Source organism: Patella vulgata, chromosome 8, assembly GCF_932274485.2.
Source record: "Patella vulgata chromosome 8, xgPatVulg1.2, whole genome shotgun sequence".
NCBI classification, from domain to species: Eukaryota; Metazoa; Mollusca; class Gastropoda; family Patellidae; genus Patella; species Patella vulgata.
The window spans coordinates 31,639,239-31,658,781 of NC_065886.2; the positions used below are offsets into that span (position 1 = coordinate 31,639,239).

The 19,543-nt window shown below is 35.5% G+C and overlaps 1 protein-coding gene across 2 annotated transcripts; it reads left to right on the top strand.

The window, feature by feature from the left end:
• Positions 1-13: 13 nt before the first annotated feature.
• Positions 14-14,890, top strand: LOC126830344 (protein unc-50 homolog). Of its 2 annotated transcripts, none has more exons than XM_050560722.2 (8): positions 14-110; positions 814-1,079; positions 1,935-1,960; positions 2,470-2,535; positions 4,193-4,313; positions 10,092-10,231; positions 12,382-12,483; positions 13,391-14,890. In XM_050560722.2, the coding sequence occupies exons 2-8, from the start codon at positions 862-864 to the stop codon at positions 13,528-13,530; spliced, it is 813 nt and encodes a 270-aa protein (XP_050416679.2). In that variant the 5' UTR covers positions 14-110; positions 814-861; the 3' UTR covers positions 13,531-14,890. The 2 variants fall into 2 exon arrangements, with proteins under 2 accessions (XP_050416679.2, XP_050416677.2); XM_050560720.2 differs by lacking the exon at positions 14-110 and adding an exon at positions 211-340.
• Positions 14,891-19,543: the final 4,653 nt, after the last annotated feature.

Below are 19,543 nucleotides of genomic sequence, written 5' to 3' on the forward strand. Positions count from 1 at the left end.
GTAAGCATGCGTATTAAAAATACTAATATGTCAACTTCCGGTTTCTGAGAAACTTTCACGTAATTTGTTTTATCAATGTGAAAAAACAGGAGAAATTGGAGGACTTTTAGGTTTGTTTGTAATAATAACTAGCACTGTCGCTCACTGTTATTTTCTTACACGAAATAATACACGGTGAAAATTAACAATGACCGCATCAATAATCTTTTAAAACAAGATCCGACGTGAGTTAAGGGAGTTGTGAATCTTGACGACGTGGAAGAGAAAAACTACTTTTGTTTTGTTTTTCATCTTGGGTAGTCAAGTCATTAGTAAAACAAACTGATTAGGCAAGTGGCAAGTGAGTAATAGCCTAGAGTTGTGAATCTTGACGACGTGTAGGTAGCAGAATAAGTGGACTGCTTTTTGTTTTGTGTTTTCGTTCTGTTTAGTCAAGTCATAAAAAAAAAAATGATTAGACATTAACTGATTAAGACTATTATTGTATTTAAACTTCTTAGGCCTAGAGGAAACAGATTTTTTAGTTGCATGAGAAATAGGTTAGGATTTGTTATGGTTGATGTGCATCAGGGACCATCAGGGCTCTCTTTGATGATAATCCACATGGACTGGTATTTATTTTTTAACTCGAGAGAGCACCAACTAGACTCAAGGCATGATGAACATAATGCTAACCAAACAACACGATTTTTGAGGGGTCTGATGAATATCCACAGCATTTTAGATAAGGTTACAGTACTAATAAATTGGAGCCTATTTATTTTATATCTTTTAATATTTGAATAATAATGTAACTTATTTTTTAATTTACAGAAGAAATTATCAGTTAACTTTATCTGTTAAAGTTATTGGACAGTTAAGATGTCAAAATATGGGAAGTTATCTCCCCCTGTGTCACCGACAGGTTCGTCGATCATGTCGCCTCTTTCATCAATGAATGGAAGCAGTAAACAAGATGCTAGACTTACAGCAACGTCAAAAAGACAAAAATATTTTAAAAGACTTTTGAGATTCAAGCAGATGGATTTTGAATATGCTTTTTGGCAGATGATATATTTATTTGTGTCTCCCCAAAAAGTGTAAGTACCATACTGGTTTGTTGTTACTGTAACATATGATTGAAAGAGAGAGAGAGAAATAGGGTTTAACGTCCACTCGACTCAAACTAGGTCATTTCGGGACTAACATATGGTTTAATTTTATTTCAATAATTCGCTTGCACGTAGGGGTCTTTAGCAGTGGGAGGAAACCGGAGGACCCGGAGAAAACCCACGAGATTGGACAGGCTTCCCTACTCCTTGTCACGTACAACCGGGGATTCAAAACCGCGCCAGTTGACTCAATGACAGGTCGTATGATACAGCACGCACGTGCTAACCATTCGGCCATCCAACCCCCCCCCCCCCCATATGATTGAAAGTTGAGATACTAAATTTATAACCATTGATTGATTGGAAAACATACTCCAGACTATCGAGAAACTGTATTTCCTGTTGCCAAAACCAATCAGCTTTGTAAAAGTTGCTGATCATCGTTTTAGTTTTAGGTTGTTTTTTTTTAACCAATTACAAACTACAATCTTGTGAAAGTTGAATATCAGACCTAAAGAGTTTCATTTCTGATTATTATGATGAATTGAAAATTCATCAGCATAGGCCCTTTTGACATGTCAGGAATATATTGACGAAGTAGCATTCCTGACATATGGCATCCTGTAAACAAACGATTGCCATCTATGGGTAAGTGTTGGTTGGTTTACATACATGTAAGCTTAGCTTATATTCCCCTGACTTTAAATGCAGCAAAGTTGCTGCCCTGGCCAAATCATAAATGTAGTAAATAAAATAACCGGGCTTTGTGTTAATCTCGAATATTGATGTGTACAGCCATTCAACTTCTTTCGTGTTGTAATTATTTTTCTTCTTTATTTACAGGTATCGAAACTTTCAGTACAGAAAACGTAAGGAGTTTTCATTATACATGCTCATTGTTCTATTTAACTGGTAATCACATCAGCATTTATTTTTCAAAACAACATTATTATTGATTAGCAAGAATTGAAAGTTTCCAAACAAATTGTTATTCAGTGATTTTACTCTATAGCCCTGGTTGAGAATCCAGACCGCAGGTTAGAGTTACCTACCCCTAACTGTAACCGAAATGAAATGAAATGGGGTTAAAAGTCCTACTTTTCGGAACCGACTGGGCTAATGAAGATGGGTGTACGTCAAACAGTGTGCTACGAAGGACAAAATTTTGCTCGTAGAGAAGCACTTTGACCAACTCTTATATCTGAACCTCTGTTTTCAGTCCCATCCAAATGACTAGACGCTATCCTTGCCCTCGCGTTATAGGCTTCTATTTACTATTCCTCTCCCCCCCCCCACCCCCACCCCCGCACCGGAATCTTTCTTGTTATACAAGGTCTAATGTCCATGAATTATTTTGAATATGAATTATTTATTTTAGACACAAAAGATCAGTGGGCTAGAGATGATCCAGCATTTTTAGTTCTTCTCAGTTTCTGGTTGGTTGGTAAGTATATTTTTTAGCTAGAAAAACAAAAGCCTGGTTTACACGAGTGTGTCACTATTCTTGTGCCATGTACATGTCGTGTAGGTATTTACGTATGTAAGTGTACAGTTATGTAAGACCAAGGTAGCACAGGGCGTGGTTGGTTGTCGTAAATGTACCGCGAAGCGTCATAAACACCACATTGTTTTTTGAAAATATTCAATACTTTGCCATAAATATTTTATTTCTATGAATAACGTAGCCTTTTGCGGCAACTGACGGCAGAAATCACTTGCAGCCATGCAGGGGTAATGCCACTACATCACTGTGAAGTCGCTCTACCAGTGCTGTGTGATAACGGCTAAAGTCTGTGTACGATTTACTCTTTAAGAACGGCATGTTTTGCACCCAAGTTTGAAAGGTGCACTTTTTGCTTCAATTTAATTTGTTAGCCAGTGTAGCTCTTTAACTAGAATTGGATGTATGCCTGCTGCTCTCTTCTCTAGAACTTCTAATCCATCTGAGAGCCATGGTGACTCAGTGAGTAAGGCATTGACTCACTAACCAGGTTTCGCGCGGATAAAGTACATTTTCCTCTAGTTTTTCCAGTTTAGTTTCTCCTTATCAGTTGCAGGGGCGGATCTAGGAATTTTGAAAGGGGGGGGGGCACTGCAAAATGAGGGCACACCTCTGAGAGGGCCGGGGTGGCCCCCCCAGAAGATTATCCGCCATTTCCTTGCATCTGTAGCAATTCCAAGAGCTGTTTGACTGATATTTTCGTCTAAGGAAATGTTTGGAAATCGTTGAAAAAGAGCCTTAAAATCGAGCAAAAAAGCCAGTTGAACATGCGACTCAAAAATTGTCAAGGCGAGCGAGGCATTATGATGATAGGAAAAAAGACAAATCTATTCCCTAGCCACTTAACTATTTAAGCCTTGTAACTTGTACGGTGTACTGTCCACACATGAAACAATGCTACATCAAGTTGCACTCATGCGCGTCAGTGATGGGCACGAGTGTTTACGCCGCCGATTCCACAAGATGCTATCATTGATGTCTGTCTATAGTCACTCTATAGGATTAGGACACCGTCAGCTAAACAGCAAGAATTCATTTGAAAATGAAAGCATTAATTAGACCATACTGTTATAGGCCTGAAATGTTATATAAACTATTAATTAGACATTTATTAAAATTACAAGAGCATAATCAACTCTCAATGTCATCAGATATCTCCAACATTAAGTAGATTAGAACGGTTCAGTCATATTTTGATTTAATTTAAAGATCGAGAAGTGAGGCTTAGCTTAGAACAACCAGTATGGTGGTTACAATTAATGCACACATCTTATCAAACCTTCATAGACTAATATCTTTGCTAGCAGTAGAGTAATTTGAATGAAATTTTCTATATATTCATTTTGCATTATCTATTTTCAAACTATTATAGCAAGAATGGCTATCTCTTTATCTAAATCTTAAATAATTTATCTTTAAGTTAAGGATTTACATTGATGTATTTGATATAAAGGGCTATATTTTAGTGAAAATAAGGCTAACAGTTTTGTTTAAAGTATGAGAATGCATCAGAGCATGTCATCTGATCCACCTGGATACTACATGTACATCAAGTTATTTATGGTAGCATTATATTTGAGTTTATTGTTTTTTGTTTCAGTATCATCAGTTGGTTTTGCAGTGGTATTAAAGTTGACCTTCTTAGCTTTTGTTAAGTTTATATTATGGGTTATATTTGTTGACTGTATTGGTGTTGGAATCGTCATTGCAACTTTCTTCTGGTAAGTATTCTTTACTAGATTATCTCCCTTGGGTCATATTACTATCCAAATAACAAAAGGTTGTGTGCAGTGGTAACATTAATTTGGTTAATTTGTAGAAGCTGCATTTATTTCAATACTCTTTTGTCTGCTTTTACCAATTTATTTTAGACTTAATGTGTGAACATTGATATTTTTTAACTGTACACAACTATATTTAACTCACAAATCAAGAAGATCTGACCAGTTGTAGTGGGGAGTCACGTCAGGGGCTATATGAATGGCTTTTGACCAATGAGTCAGTATGACATCGGATATTTGATTAGCCAAATGGCTTTAATGTTTGAAATGGATATTTTGAAATACAACTTTCAATTTTGCTTTGTCTTGCTGCGAATGTCTAACCACACTTCCATTCAATAGATAGAGTGGTTCGTGCAAATAACAAAAATCAAATAAACCAGCTATATTTGGGGCTTATTTTAACAAATATGATAAGACTTACCATTAAAATCATCATTCGTTAACAATTAAACTATTGCTAAGTTGGATATTTGTGTGATTTGGCCATTTGAATGGGACTTTCTAATTATATGGAAAAGTTGATCGCCCAAGTAGCGTTACAGCGGTAGATTTTTTCATTAAAAAGAGTTATGTTTCTTGATCACATCAAAGTTTCAACTTTTGTTCTGGAAAACGAATTCTTATTTTCCGCAGTCGGCTTTCTTCGTTTTTTTAGGTACGTACATTTAACGATTGACTTTAACATTTGTATGCGTGTGCAGCCCTGAGAGAGAGAGAGAGAGAGAGAGAGAGAGAGAGAGAGAGAGAGAGAGAGAGAGAGATGTCGTCTGTATTTCGAGCTGATTTTTTTAGCTGATTTTTTTAACGTTTACATGCAATAGACTATAGTTGAAACTTTCTAATAAGGGGTGAATTTCGTGGTTTACAAACGCAGTACGTAGAGAGTGCTAACCGTACTCATATTGTAGATGTTAAATATCCTTTATGATAATCCTATTTTGTTTCAAATAATTATCACAAAAATAAAAATCATACACATCAAAAACAGAGGAGCACACGACATGCGCAAAGAAAAAAAAGCCTTAAGGATTTTCAAATCGGTTCGGCAGCAGTGGTCCAAATGTCTAGCATTGCATCCGGAATTCCCTATAAGAATCTACTTAGAAGTAAAAAATGCGACTCCTACACATTGTGCTCTAAACCGTGTTATAAATTATAGAATAAACCGTAAATCAATTGAACCCATTTCAAGGTGGAATTGCATGCTTTTTGATATGATTGGGCTATGTGTGGCGCCAGATAATCCAAAAATAGAAGTCGATATGTGACAATGCGTCTCGAAAAATTCTTTGATCTGTTATATGACTGGAAAATTCTGTTATTAAAAACAACCGGCATGACAGTGACTACATAATAAGTTGGGAGTTCTGCAATAGGGATCTTTTAGTGAAATGTTAGAGAAATTTAAGTTTAAATATATCCTTTGTGTTTGAATAACCACTTATGGTTGGTTGTGTCATATTATGTATCAATCTGGAAATTTCTGTTTTATAGCTAATGTTCTCGAAAGTAAGACTCACAATTTAAGCATCGTGTCGCGTTTTAATATTTTTAATAATTATCATAGGCCTGAGGGGGGGGGGGGGGGGGGCAAGCTGAATTTTGGGGCAGACGGGTAAAGTGAAAAAAAAAAAATTATTTCATCTATTTGGCAAAATAAAGTTCCCGAAATCTAATAAAACACTAATTTTACGGGCTGGAATAGCACTAAAACGCACTTGCGGCCGTCAAGTATTCCAAAAAATTTTGGGGGGTCCAGACAAGGTCAGCTCCGGTTCTTCGCCTCTCGAAGAAAATGGGCGCCGCTGTCTGTAAACCTGAAATTTTTTCGGGCATTTCTAGTTTTGGTTCCCTAACTTCCCTAAAAAATAATTTTTTTACATGGCTTCATTGATAAATAAGTGAATGAATATTGTCACGTGAATGTCTATTTTGGGCGACTGTTTGCTGCTTACAGTGCATGAGCGAGCCTGTGAGAGCACTTTTCTCATAATCGAAGTTTTGATCCGCGTGACAACATGCTGTTAAAACAGGTCAGTTTATATAGTACAGATAATAGAAGCTGTGGGCCACTCTACAATAGATAATTTAATTGGCTAATCCCTCACATCAACCAGAATGCAGTTTATATAACATCCAAATACGAACTGTGTCTTAATCAGATTGACAAGAAACAATTTGGTTTGTTTGTGTATTCTATTCTTTATGCCTTTAAATTGTAAAAAAGTTTTGAAATAAATACTGCATTTTTCCGGAAAATATCAATTTCTCATGGTTTAATCCACGCTAAAGTTATCAAGCACCTGTTTTATGGAATAATCTACCATTTAGTTTAAGATGTTGTACATCTCTATATTCTTTTAAAAAACAACTTAAAATACATTTATTTAATCAGGCTTTTAACTGACTCTGTATACAATCGTTAACATGCCCATAATCTTGTTGTTTATGTGTGATTTACATTGTCACTTTGTAAAGTGACCCTGAACATGTTATATGAAAGGGTGCACTATAAATATGCTGTAATAATAATAATAATAATAATAATAAATATGCTGTTTAATTGATTATTTAATATTTAATTAAGAAATCAAAACACTAATGCTAGATAATCTCCTGGCTCCATCAATTTAGTTCATGTCAAAACAAAATGGCGATGATCTTACGTAGGGAGCAAAATAGATCGATGAAAGTTTCATTTGACAACAGAATTGAACCATTTTTGAACTGCTATTCATATTAGAGATTTAACTTTCACAATATTGTATTTAAGAAGGGATTCTATAGCGCTAAAATCACACATAGATTCTGTAAGACAGATTTGATGTCACTTTTGGGCCACAAACCCATGCTAAGCTGCTTCCCTTATCAGGTCTTAGGCCATGAGTATTAAAGGAGATACTATGCTAACCAATATTGACAATCTGGGGTGTTGAGGGGCTGAATGTTTAAGGCATGCACTTTAGATCATAAGATCTGTCATTAAGTCAGGTGGTGTGGTTTTGATTCCCGCTTGTACATGACAAGGAGGCGGGTCGCTTGTCCAACCTCATGAGTTTTCGCCAGGTTCTCCAGTTTAACCCCACTGCTAAAGCACCCCTACGTCCATGCATATTATTGAAATTAAATTGAATCATACACTTGTCCAAAAAAACCTAGTTTGTGTGGAGTGGACTTTAAATTCCATTTTTCTCTCTTGACACAAAAGATATAACTTTAAAAGTTTCAATATTAGATACCAGTGTCTTTTTATTGAGCAGATAAACACAACACTATCTATATGAAATATAATCACTAGTTTTATTTTCTTGTTAACTTGGAGGTCTCGTGTTCAATCATGTTGTGGGCCAAGAAAGTTCATCAGGATTTTCATGCGTGTTTCCCCCCTGGCGAAAAATAACGCTATATAGTCGATAATTGTCAGCAAATACAGGAAAATATCGATATTCATATTCAATTGTTAATATCGATTATACTCGTATTAAAAATAAAGGAGCTTCAATAAGATGAAATTAATGGAATGTTTGGTGTCAAATAATCAACGTCGTATAATTCAAAACATGCTAAAACTAAAAACACACACACCAAGGTACCACCGCGACCAGGCCAATACTTTTCACGTTCATTTACAACAATGACTATGAATAATTAATTAATTGTTCAGGGAAATAACTTGATTTTAATAGAAATTTATTTATTGTTATAAGCGGCCAAGGAAAATTGTCAACAGTGATTGATGGCGAGCGCGAAGCTACGAATACTATTTTGTTAATAACACCATCAGATAAGTTGTAAACGAAACAAACATTAAGAAAACATAGTTTGAGGATCATAGTTTTTTTTAATTTGATCAATAACATTATTAGCATACAAACAGTTATTTCTTTCAAATTTTGCAATATATCGATATTGCCGAAATGGTTGCCGATATGGAATGTAGAATCGGTATCAATCGCCAGCCCTATTTGCCAGAGGGTCTGGCAAGGGAAAACATTTGGATGGGACTCAAAGCTGAGGTCTCGTGCACACATTGGCGTGCACATAAAAGAACCCTTGGCTTTTGGAATTCGATATAAGAATAGGCCGTAGTGTCTGTCAGCACAAAATTTCCCTCATGGCACACTGTATGGCGTATATCCGTCTTCACTAGTCTTGTCAGTGTAGAACAGTAAGACGTTAAACCCCATTTCAGTGTGCTATGAGGGATTCCAATTACAACTGCCAAAGCATCTTTTACGTGCACCTCATAACAGACTACATGGTTGATGCAGAGAAGTAGGATCTGAAACCCCATATCATTTCCTTATTAGAGTAATGTCCACTTGCTATACTTTAAGCACAGCTCCTGGTCCTCTTGTATAGGAAAACTTGTGTTCGACTAATTGAAGGAAATCTTTTTAATGTTTTTGACACATATTAGCAAGATGGAGACAAAGGAAATGAAATTGATGTAAAATTGACGAAAAGTGACGACAGTGTTGATAGCCTGTAATCGATGCCAGACACTTATACTGAACTTATAACCAAATAAAATCAAAACAAATTATGTAGTCTCTGTTTCCGGCCAAACAGCGGTAACACTATCCATCTTTCTTCAAGGTGGGAATATAGACATTAATTATATGTCTGATTTCACTTCAATTCTTCTAATGTCTTACAGTCTCAGTGGAAAGCTGTATTGACACAAAAGACGACACTTGACCAATAATTCATTATCACTATTTTAAAGTAGCACTATTTTCATTAATTCTTTAGTGAACCAGGGTTGGGTGGCTGAATGGTTTAAAGCATGCATGTTGAATAATAAGGTCTGTCATTGACTTGAGTCAAGTGGCATGGTTTCGATTCCCTGCTTGTATGTGACAATAGGAGTTAGATCAGCTGTCCAACCTCATGGGTTTCCTTCAGGTCGCCTGGTTTCCTTCCACTGCAAACAAATTATTTTGAAATAAAAATGACCTAGTTTATGTCAATTGGATGTTAAAGTCCATCTTTAAGTGTTAAGCAAATGAAAAGTGGAATTGGGTTATCAGTGTTACGGTGAAGCCCTTCCCGACTTGTATCCGGACTGTCTATAAGTATAACACAGGTTATGTCAAAGGACCTCAAAAGGGGTTGTTTTCCATATAGTCACAAATTAAAAGATATTTGTGGTTAAATACTTAAATCAATGTAATGGTAATTAATTGCTTTCAATGTATTGGGTGATAGCAAGTAATTGCTTTCAATATATTGGGTACTGGTACATGTAATTAATTACTTCAATACACATTGGGTAAATGTATTTACTTTTTATGTAATGGGTAATAGTAATTAATTACTTTCAATGTAATGGGTAATTAATTACTTCAACATATTGGGTACCCTAGTATTGGGTAATGGTAATTAATTTTTCAATGTAATGGGTAATGGTAATTAAATACTTTCAGTGCAAATGGGTAATGGTAATTAATTATTTTCAATGCAATGGTAATTAATTATTTTCAATGAAATGGTACTTAACCATTAATTATGTTCAATGTAATGGGTAATAATAATTAATTACAAGTAGTGGTAGGAAACCCACGAGGCTAGGAAGGTAACCCTACTCCTTGTCACATCCAGATCTGGTATTTAAACCTTATAACTTAATTAGACCAACTTGTCACCCAATCTGCTTTCTTTCAACAGGCTATTGGTGATATTTTATAATATTTTACTTCTTCATATTTTCAGGTTTATTACAAATAAATATATGATAATGGCACCACCTAGAGGACAAGACGTGGAATGGGGCTATGCGTTTGATGTTCATCTTAACGCTTTCTTTCCTCTCTTAATGATTCTTCATTTATTTCAACTCTTCTTTTTGACGTGTAAGTATTTGTTAGAAAGATGCATTATGTAAGATTTAGATAAAGATCTGGCTGATAATGAAAAATAAATATTTTGAAAATACAGGTTGAATTACTTTATTCTGAACGAAGTTCTGAGTGTTTGAAGTTTTCACAATATAGTCTTGATTGTCAAGTACCATTGCTACAATTATAAACAAAAGTTTTGATTAACCATTCTTGTCTTTTAATCCATTCAAACTCCTAGCCATCAGATGATCCAGAGGGTTGATCATGGGCTTGTCATATGAATAAATGTCTGAATAATAGTTGAAGCGACAATAATTAAATGTCCTGTAATATACAGATTTAGCTCTCATATATTGGATCTTTAAAGGAGGGGTCCCAGTTTTCTCTGGATCTGATGTCTGGTTTATAAATGAGTTTTTGATCTGTTCCTTCCAATCAGTCAAGACTGGGAAATACGAAAGCTCTAGTTGATAAACAAGTCTTGAATCTGTTCTTGTCTTCCTTTGAGTTCAGCAATAAATGGAGTCTGTAGCTTAAATAAATGAGGTTTACATAGTATGAAACAATCTTGAGTCGGCTTTGATCTAAGAGTTTATAGTTGTTGTCTTGCTGATATTAATTGATTTCTTGTGTTCATTAACTGAATTTAAAGGATGTGACACACAGTGTAATTACCAGTATGTAATTTAACATATTGGTTTCTAAAATTAACCTAGGTGATATAACTACAGGGAATAAAAGCTTTTTCGTTATCATTCCTAATTTGAGTCAAGTGGCATGGTTTTAATTCCCCACTTGTACGTGACAAGAAATGGGGTCGTCTGTCCAATCTCATGGATTTTCTCCGGAGGATCTTGATAAAACCCGCCAGGCTGGACGGGCAACCCTACTCCTTGGCATGTGGAAGTGTGAGTTCATATCCATGCTACTTGACTTAATGATAGACCTTATGATCTAAAGCGTGCATGCCAATGAAGAAAATGTTAATGAGAGAATGCACTCCCTTTATTTTGAGTCCCATGTCTTCACTAGTTGACCGTATTTCTGTGATCTATAAATGTTAATGTTAACCAACCTAGACTTAAAATAGGTTCATTACACTATAACCTAAAAAATATAATTGGGTTCCTTTCCTACTGTCGCATAATTTAAATGGTTCATCTTGATTAGATAACCAGTTTACAACTTCTTTACTTTCTCAAGCTATGTTGAGTAATTAACAGATTAATTCACTCTGGAAATTAAACAGACCATTTTAATCTATGCAACAGTAGGAAACAAACCCAATATTTGTCAACGAATTTGAACAATTTGCCAACAATGGTTTGAAAATAAACACTAAATACAGAAACTCCCACTAAAACAGCACAACTAAATGATATATCTGAGTTGTGGTGATAGTTCTCTTGTGTTTTATCAAACTCTTTTAAGTTCACTCGGATGAAAAAGAAAATATCCAACTAATTGTACAGTGCAATGGATGCTTAGGGCTGTTCCCCAGGATCCATTCACTTGATTTGATATTTGTTGTTTATTGTTTGCAATGTCTAGTTGTGTGTTGTGCGGTCCTCTCGCAGTGACGATTTCATACAGGAAACCTGTTTCATTTGCATTTTTTGCTAAAGTCATGACTTAATCCACGCTAATATGTACTTGTTTATAACAATCAGTTTTCAACCACGCATCTAGACTTCGATCCACTCTAAATTATACTCAAAGTATCAGCGGTAGATAATCTCCTGACTTGGATTAAATTTGATTAAAGATTTCATCCCAACAATTTTAGATAGTGTTAACAGAGGATGTCAAATGATCCAAAATTTTCAATTTCTTGTATTTCATTCCTTTGGCAACCCTTGGAAAGCTTTTTAAAGAACCAATTATTTTATCATCATATTCATATAATTAATAAAATTTTGAAGCCTTCGGTGCCGAGACTAAAGAAGCTTGCAGGCTTTTATACGTTTGTGTACGGGAGAGGTGTAGGTGCACCTAAGAGCAATTATTGTGTTTTAACATTAAATTCTTTGAAATACCTTTAATGATATGTACAGGTAAATTCTCCAACCATTCATATATTTATGCTGCCAGTCAGTCAAAACTATCAAATATTATCTAAATGAGAGACCTGGTGGACTGAATATTGATTTTGTTTTTTTTAGATTGTATTGCTCTGCCTGGTTTCTTTCCGAGGTTATTTGGTAATTCCCTGTGGTTAATAGCATTAGGTTATTATATCTATATCACATTTCTCGGCTATAGTGGTAAGTTACATCTCTACTTTTATTTTCAATATTCAATTTGATAACTAAAAATATTATTGTATGCAATGAAATGATATGAAATGGGGTTTAACTCCTACTGTTCTGCTCTGACTGGGATAATGAAGACAGGCATACACCTTGCAGTGTACTATGAGGGAAATTTTGTCAGACAGTCGTGCTACAGCCTACTCTTATATTGAATTGCGTGCCATTGTGTACGTGGAACCTCAGTTTTTTACCCATCCACACAACTGGCAAGGTAAAATAACACCGGCAAATCCTGATGAACTTTCTCAGTCAACACCGTTAGCAAACCCTTGACCTCCAGGCAGATGAGCCAGCGTCTTACTCACTTAGCCACCTTGTCTCCCTTGTATGCAATGGTGTGGCCATCAGCTAATATTATGCTAAAGTCTATATAACGGGTATATTTTGATTTTTAAATACCCCCATATTGTTAGAAGAAATATACTGCATGTGCATCTTGCGATGGCAACGGACAAGAATTTTTTGGCCAGCATAGAGTTGCCAAATATCATCAAAGTGTGTTATTCTTGTTGTGCACAGGCAGAAAAATCTTTTTATCCTACACAATGCAGCCCCCAAGTCAGTGAAAACGTGATCAGCATTGGCAACCCAAGAACCATCTGTCAATTTATTGTTCGCAAAATTGCTTGTGGCAGATAACTTATAGATTGGGCTTAGTCAAAAAATATTGGTGTTGATGGTGTCTGTAGATTTGGAGTGTTTTTGCAAGATAGTACTAGAGCTATGTCCTGGAATCTGGACTAATTTGATTCTTGAGAAACATAAAAAAAATACATTCTCATATTTCAGTTCTTGAACGATTTTCACAAATCTTTCTGGATCCTATTAATTTTTGTTTCCTATTTTTGTTTTTTTTCAGCTTTACCATTTTTAAAGAATACACGAACATTGTTATATCCTATCACAGCTCTTGTGTTTGTATACATGTTATCGCTTATATTTGACTGGAACTTTAGTCGTGGACTGAGCACCTTCTATACGTTCCGAGTCTCGACTTAAAAGACTACAAGCAGCCGTTTATACTGTGGATTGCAACGTTTTTTTATGCAGAAGTGTCAATGTACTGTGTGTGTGTGTATTTTAAAATCGTGCATTGAACAAATTGAAGTAAATCTTGTACAGTGGACTGACGTTTCACATGCAGGGGTGGAATGGTTAGGTCCAAGAGCCACTGTGACCGAAACGTCGTAGATTCAACTTATATATTACTTGTGGTATTTGTACAGAACTGTGGGTTAATAAACTGAATTACTTGATGAGGAATTTTTATCTTCAACTTTGTGTATCAACTTTCCCTTTATTGTTTTATTTACTAGAGGAGAAAGTATAATTTAAAGCTATATTCCTTTCCGAATCAGGACTATAATTAAATATTATTACTACATAGCGCTGTCTTCAACATACATGTAGAGCTTGCTAACCAGGAGGTCTCGGTTTCACTCCCAGTGTGGCTGAGAAAGATCCTTGGGATTTCCCAGAGTGGTTTCCGCTTGTTAGTGGTATAGGACGGGGGTCAGTCTATTATTCTGATATGACGGAGAACTGAAGTCCCGTATACAAATTGGCGTGCACATAAAAACAACCCTTAAGTTTTAGATAAAAAGACAAAATGTTGTAGGTATATTCAGCACTCTTTAAGAGAACATATCTGTAAATCGGAAGGGGGGTGGGGGCATGTGTCAGTTACAATTGTCAAATGTCATAGATTGATTGTGTATTTACAAAGTACTGTGGAGAGGGCATCGGTAAGTTTTCGTAACTTTTCTCCCAATCCGTTTGTACTTTAATTATGTTTTAGTACAATAAACTATGTTTAAAACAAACAAAGTACTATAATATGCTTCTTTCTTTATAAGTTACTTTCATCATATACTGGTAGTGAAAGCCCTATCAGAATAATCTATAACATTTACTGAGGTTCCCTGTCTGACTATAATATGCTAGTAATTGGGACAAAATTAGGCTACCTTTGTTTAAAATTTGAGGCCCAGTAGAAAAACTGTTGAAATTAATACTTGATTCCATTGTAATCTAAGAAATATTGATGCTATTATTATAATGTTTATCATTTAAGTGTATATAATTCATCCATTTTTTTATGAACCTGCTTGAAAGTGTTTTCTGCTTGGAACTGATCACATCTTGTTGAAGCTATTGGTATTATACAATTCTTTTAAATCTCTATATATGGTAATATATGTTTGTGTATATATGTATATATAATTGTATATAAAAGGGGCCTGACCTAGCTTTGTAGAATAATTGTATTTATTTTGTTATAAAAATGATAACTTTATTACCAGATGCACATTTCTGTTGTATTATTGTCTTTAACCAATAAATATCAACTAATAGAGTATGTCTAGTGTGTTGGATGGGATGAAAATTCTGAAGTCCACCAGTGTAGTGTTAGCAAGCAAATAAAAGAACCCTTGGCAGCGGTAAAGGACAAAATATTGATACCTGGCATTGAACATGTGGCCATAGAAAAACATAAAAATAAATATTATGTTAGTCTGGAAATGACCAGGGGCTGGTTGTTCAAAACTCAGTTATTTTAACCATCCATTGCTAAGGTAAGGATTTTTAACTGTCCGCTAAGTTTCTGTTGCTGGAAAGTCAATTTCATTATCTGTTAGCCTAACGGCCTGGTTAAAGTTAATCCAAGAGAAGACTGTTTGGTCATTGTCTGAATTTTAACGTTTTAAATTCAATGTACATGTCTAACAACTTCATAGAAGTTGGTATTAACAAGAAACTGACTATAGAAATTTTAGAAATAGAATTCTAAAGAAAATTATGCTGGTATTCTATAGGACTTTTTGCTAAGGGTATACACTTCAACTGACAGTCGACTATTTCCATCGTTAAACCAATAGCGATAACGGAGCCCAAGACCTCCGTTAAATATAACGGCATGTTAAATAATGGCGCGAATAATGATGTCTTCTCATGACGTCGACATCGTTTTCATAGGTCATAACAGATTAGTAATGGGATACTAATAATAAGGCTTGATGGGATTTATTTATATAATTATTGTATTACCTACGTAGGCTACCTGGTTAGTAACGGGATAATATGGATTTATTTACTTGTCCTTGCAAATTAATTAATTAATTATCTATCCCACCTAGACTACCTCTTAACAATGACGATTGTTGATTAAAGAAGCATTATTCAAGAGCTGTAAATGTTTGAATTTGTTTTATTTGTGTTCTGTGTTGAGGGGGTGTGGATGGCCGAATGGTTAGCACGTGCGCGCAGTATCATAAAGCCTGTCATTGAGACCGGGTGTTCGATCCCTGCATTGGCCGAGAAAGTTCATCCAGATTTTCCGGCGTGGTTTCCCTTGTCAGTGATGCAGGACGGAGGGTCTGACAAGGACAGCTGTCTAGTCGTTCGGATGGGACGAAAAACCGAGGTCCCGTGTACATATTGGCGTGCACGTAAAAGATCCCTTGGCAGTTGGAATTCGAAATAAGAGTAGGCCGTAGCGCCTACTGCCCAGGCAAAATTTCCACCATAACACACTGTATAATTAAACCATATGTTAGTCCCGAAATGACCTAGTTTGTGTCGATTGGACGTTAAACCTCTCTCTCTCTCTCCCCCCCTCTCTCTCTCTTCTGTGTTGCTGCTGGCTCTTCTTTTTTCTTTTCAGGTAACTTTTATCTGGGGAGAGTCATACGCAAGGAAAACTTACTCTTAAACGCTGAATTTGTGACCCGCATTAAAAAACTTTTTACTAACTTAATTATGTGGAACTTTTTGGACGAACAGTTTTTAATATGTAAATAACGCACGGGTCCAGCTATGTGTTTTTTTACTACTAGCACTTACCTTTTCCACATAAAGCAAGCGGATTCTTTTTCTCCGCGGTTTTTTTCTATCCACACTGATGAGGCCAAACATCTGTTTGCTGGAGCCCCTGTTTAATTTGTTTATTATGACAAAGAGAGAAGATGACAGCGATTTTACAAGTGTGTTTTAAGGTGGCTTTTTGATTTACAAGGATTTTTTTTTATTTTTGTGTTTCTCACAATTTCTCAACCCTTTAAATGTACATAATTTTCTAAATCAACCTCTCCATAATATATTTATTGTATTGGACGTTAAATCTGTAATAAACAACAAGAAGAAGAGCTAAATCTGTATAATTGCAGGTCTTTCATTTGGCCACAAATGCTATATAAATTATTATTTAGACATTTATTAACATAACAAGCCTATAATCAACTCTCCAGACTATCTGATGGTCATGATTTTTAATAGAAAATGAAATGAAATGGGGTTTAAAGTCCTACTCTTCTGCGCCGAACTGGGCTAATGAAGACGGGCATACGCCATACAGTGTGCCATGATTGAAATTTTGCCCGACCTATTCTTATATCGAATTCCAACTGTCAAGGGATCTTTTACACTGGACCTCGGTTTTCCGTCCAACCCGAACGACTAGACAGCTGTCCTTGTTCGGCCCTCCGTCCTGCATCACTGACAAGGGAGAACCACGCCGGAACACCCGACCTCCGGGCTAGCGAGCCAGCGTATTACCTACTTAGCCACCGTGACCCCACGATTTTTATTAGATTGAAACATGTTCGCCATGCCATAATTTAGTTTAAAAATGGATAATCGAGACTTTGTTCATTATCGACGACTCTAGTCGTCGCACAGAATGAAGTAATTTTCAATATATTCATTTTTCATTATCTATTTTTAAACCATTATATATAGCGAGAACGACCATCTCTTTATCTAAATCTTACATAATGTTTTTTTAACTAGGAGGTCCCAGGTTCGAACCCGGTGTTGACGAGGGAAATCCTGATTTCCCTATTTCCAGTGGTGCAGGACAGTGGATCGGACAAGGAAATATTTCTGGTCGTTCGGATGGGACGAAAACCCGAGTGTCCACTTTGCATCGTTTACAATATTTGCCCCACTATTATAATATGTAAATATTTATTGATCAAAGTGTTAGAAAGAAAAGTTGCCAGTGTAATAAAAGCGTCGACAAACCGAGCTTCCACTTTGTAGTTCACAATATTTGGCCCGTTTACATGTTTGAGAAAAGCGTCGGCAAACTAGACTAAAGAACATTATGGTCAATGTTAGTCTTATATGGGTTTATTTGAATATTATATTGTAGTCTACTTATCTACCCCATCCATTAAATTAAATATCGTCTAGCCGCCTGTATATTTATATCTATAGGTCACTTCTTAATGGATCACTTTTCGTTTATATGGATAATAAACATTCACATCTTCAACATATTACAGAATCTTTAAAAGTAGGATGTTCCTTCTCTTTCATTTCATTTCATTTCACGAAATCTTAAAGTTAAGATATTCTGTTTTCCACTTTTTGAAGCATATACATATTTTTTCATACAAGTCATTGTTACTGTGTAATTTCTGTCCATCCTCATAGTTCATAACAATCATTGTTATTATAACATGCTGTGGTTTCCCACCCAGTATTTCATACCAATCATTGTTATTAAAACATACTGCGGTACCCCACCCAATATTTCATATCCCAACCGATATTTCACACCAACCAATGCCATTGTTGTTATAACATGCTGTGGTACATGTTATAATACCACTGGTACCACTGGTACCCCACATCAAATTCCTCATCAGTCACTGTTATTATAGTATGATGTAGCACCCCACCAATATTTCATACCCCAACCAATATTACACACCAATCATTGTTATTTTCACATGAGGTAATAACCCGGCCAAAATTTCATTAAAATTTACTTTTACACAATTTATTCCACCTATATGCAAACAGTGACGAGAGTTCGCTCGGTCCTTTTCATTGGTAAACTTTTAACCTCAACAAGACTGCGACTGTTAAGAATGATAAATTGTATTTCATGGTCTATTCACCAGTTATCAGATATGAATGTTCCGATGCGTCATAGGAATTTGTCGCTAAGATATAAAATTTCTAATCCACGCTAATAATATGTACTCAAAAAGATTATTAACATTTAATTAAAAAGAACAAAATTAAAATGCAAACGCTAGATAATGTCCCGGCTTAGATTCAAACGGATTAAATTTTCGTGGAAAACAAAATGGCGGCAGGCTTCATGGTAAGCAAGCATCATAGATCGATCAAACTTCAGTTCAACATATCTTTGCACATACTGAATGGAACTGAATCATTTCTCGGCTGATATTCCCATTCGAGATTCGACTTTCACAATATTGTCGTTTGCAAATGATTCATACAGCGCTAAAATGGCACAGCAGGACTTCAAATATTGTAATATTTTATTATTACTTAAGCCCAAACACCAAGAAGCCTGTTTACATAAGACACTGTGAGCGTGAACTGGTACCTTCTACACATTTCATACTCCCATTTACACTGAATAGGAAATATATTTTATCTAGACATCCTTCAAACATTTTTATCTATTTTTTCTAAAACTTCAAAAAGATGTTCTAGAATTTAATTTTCAGAAGGAAAACAGTTAATATTGCGAGATCATTAAGCAGCGAATATTCACTGCTGATCAGTGTGGAAAGTTTCAGAACAGTTGATTTTGTACGGACATTAAACCCCCATCACATTTCATTTCTGTTGCATAATGGCGTACCGCACTCGAATGTGATACATTCACTACTTGCTGCATTGGAATCAGAGAATATTATTTGCTCTATTTTTCTGTTCTACACCGAAACGAAAGCTCCGTCCAGGGGCTGTCTACTAACGAAGCTGTAAATAAATGAAAACCTCTTTTGGCGTCCACTGGCGGTAAAGTAAAGAAAAAAAAATACCTTAGCATTTAATGTAATGTAAAGAAAAGAAGCATTATCCGAAAAGACAGACGCACAATATAAAATAAAAAGATAAAACCAAAAAAATAAGAATATGTAATAAAAGCCAGCAGTAAGTTATTGCATCAACAGCATGATTCATCTTAATAGAAATTCGAAATATGTTATTTTTAACGAGCTTTCGATGGTGTTTATCACTGAGCAGC

Coding starts and splice junctions, on each gene's coding strand:
- LOC126830344 (XM_050560722.2), top strand. CDS start 862: ATGTCAAAATATGGGAAGTTATCTCCCCCTGTGTCACCGACAGGTTCG. Junction 4,314..10,091: donor GTCATTGCAACTTTCTTCTG/GTAAGTATTCTT, acceptor TCATATTTTCAG/GTTTATTACAAATAAATATA. Junction 10,232..12,381: donor TCAACTCTTCTTTTTGACGT/GTAAGTATTTGT, acceptor TGTTTTTTTTAG/ATTGTATTGCTCTGCCTGGT.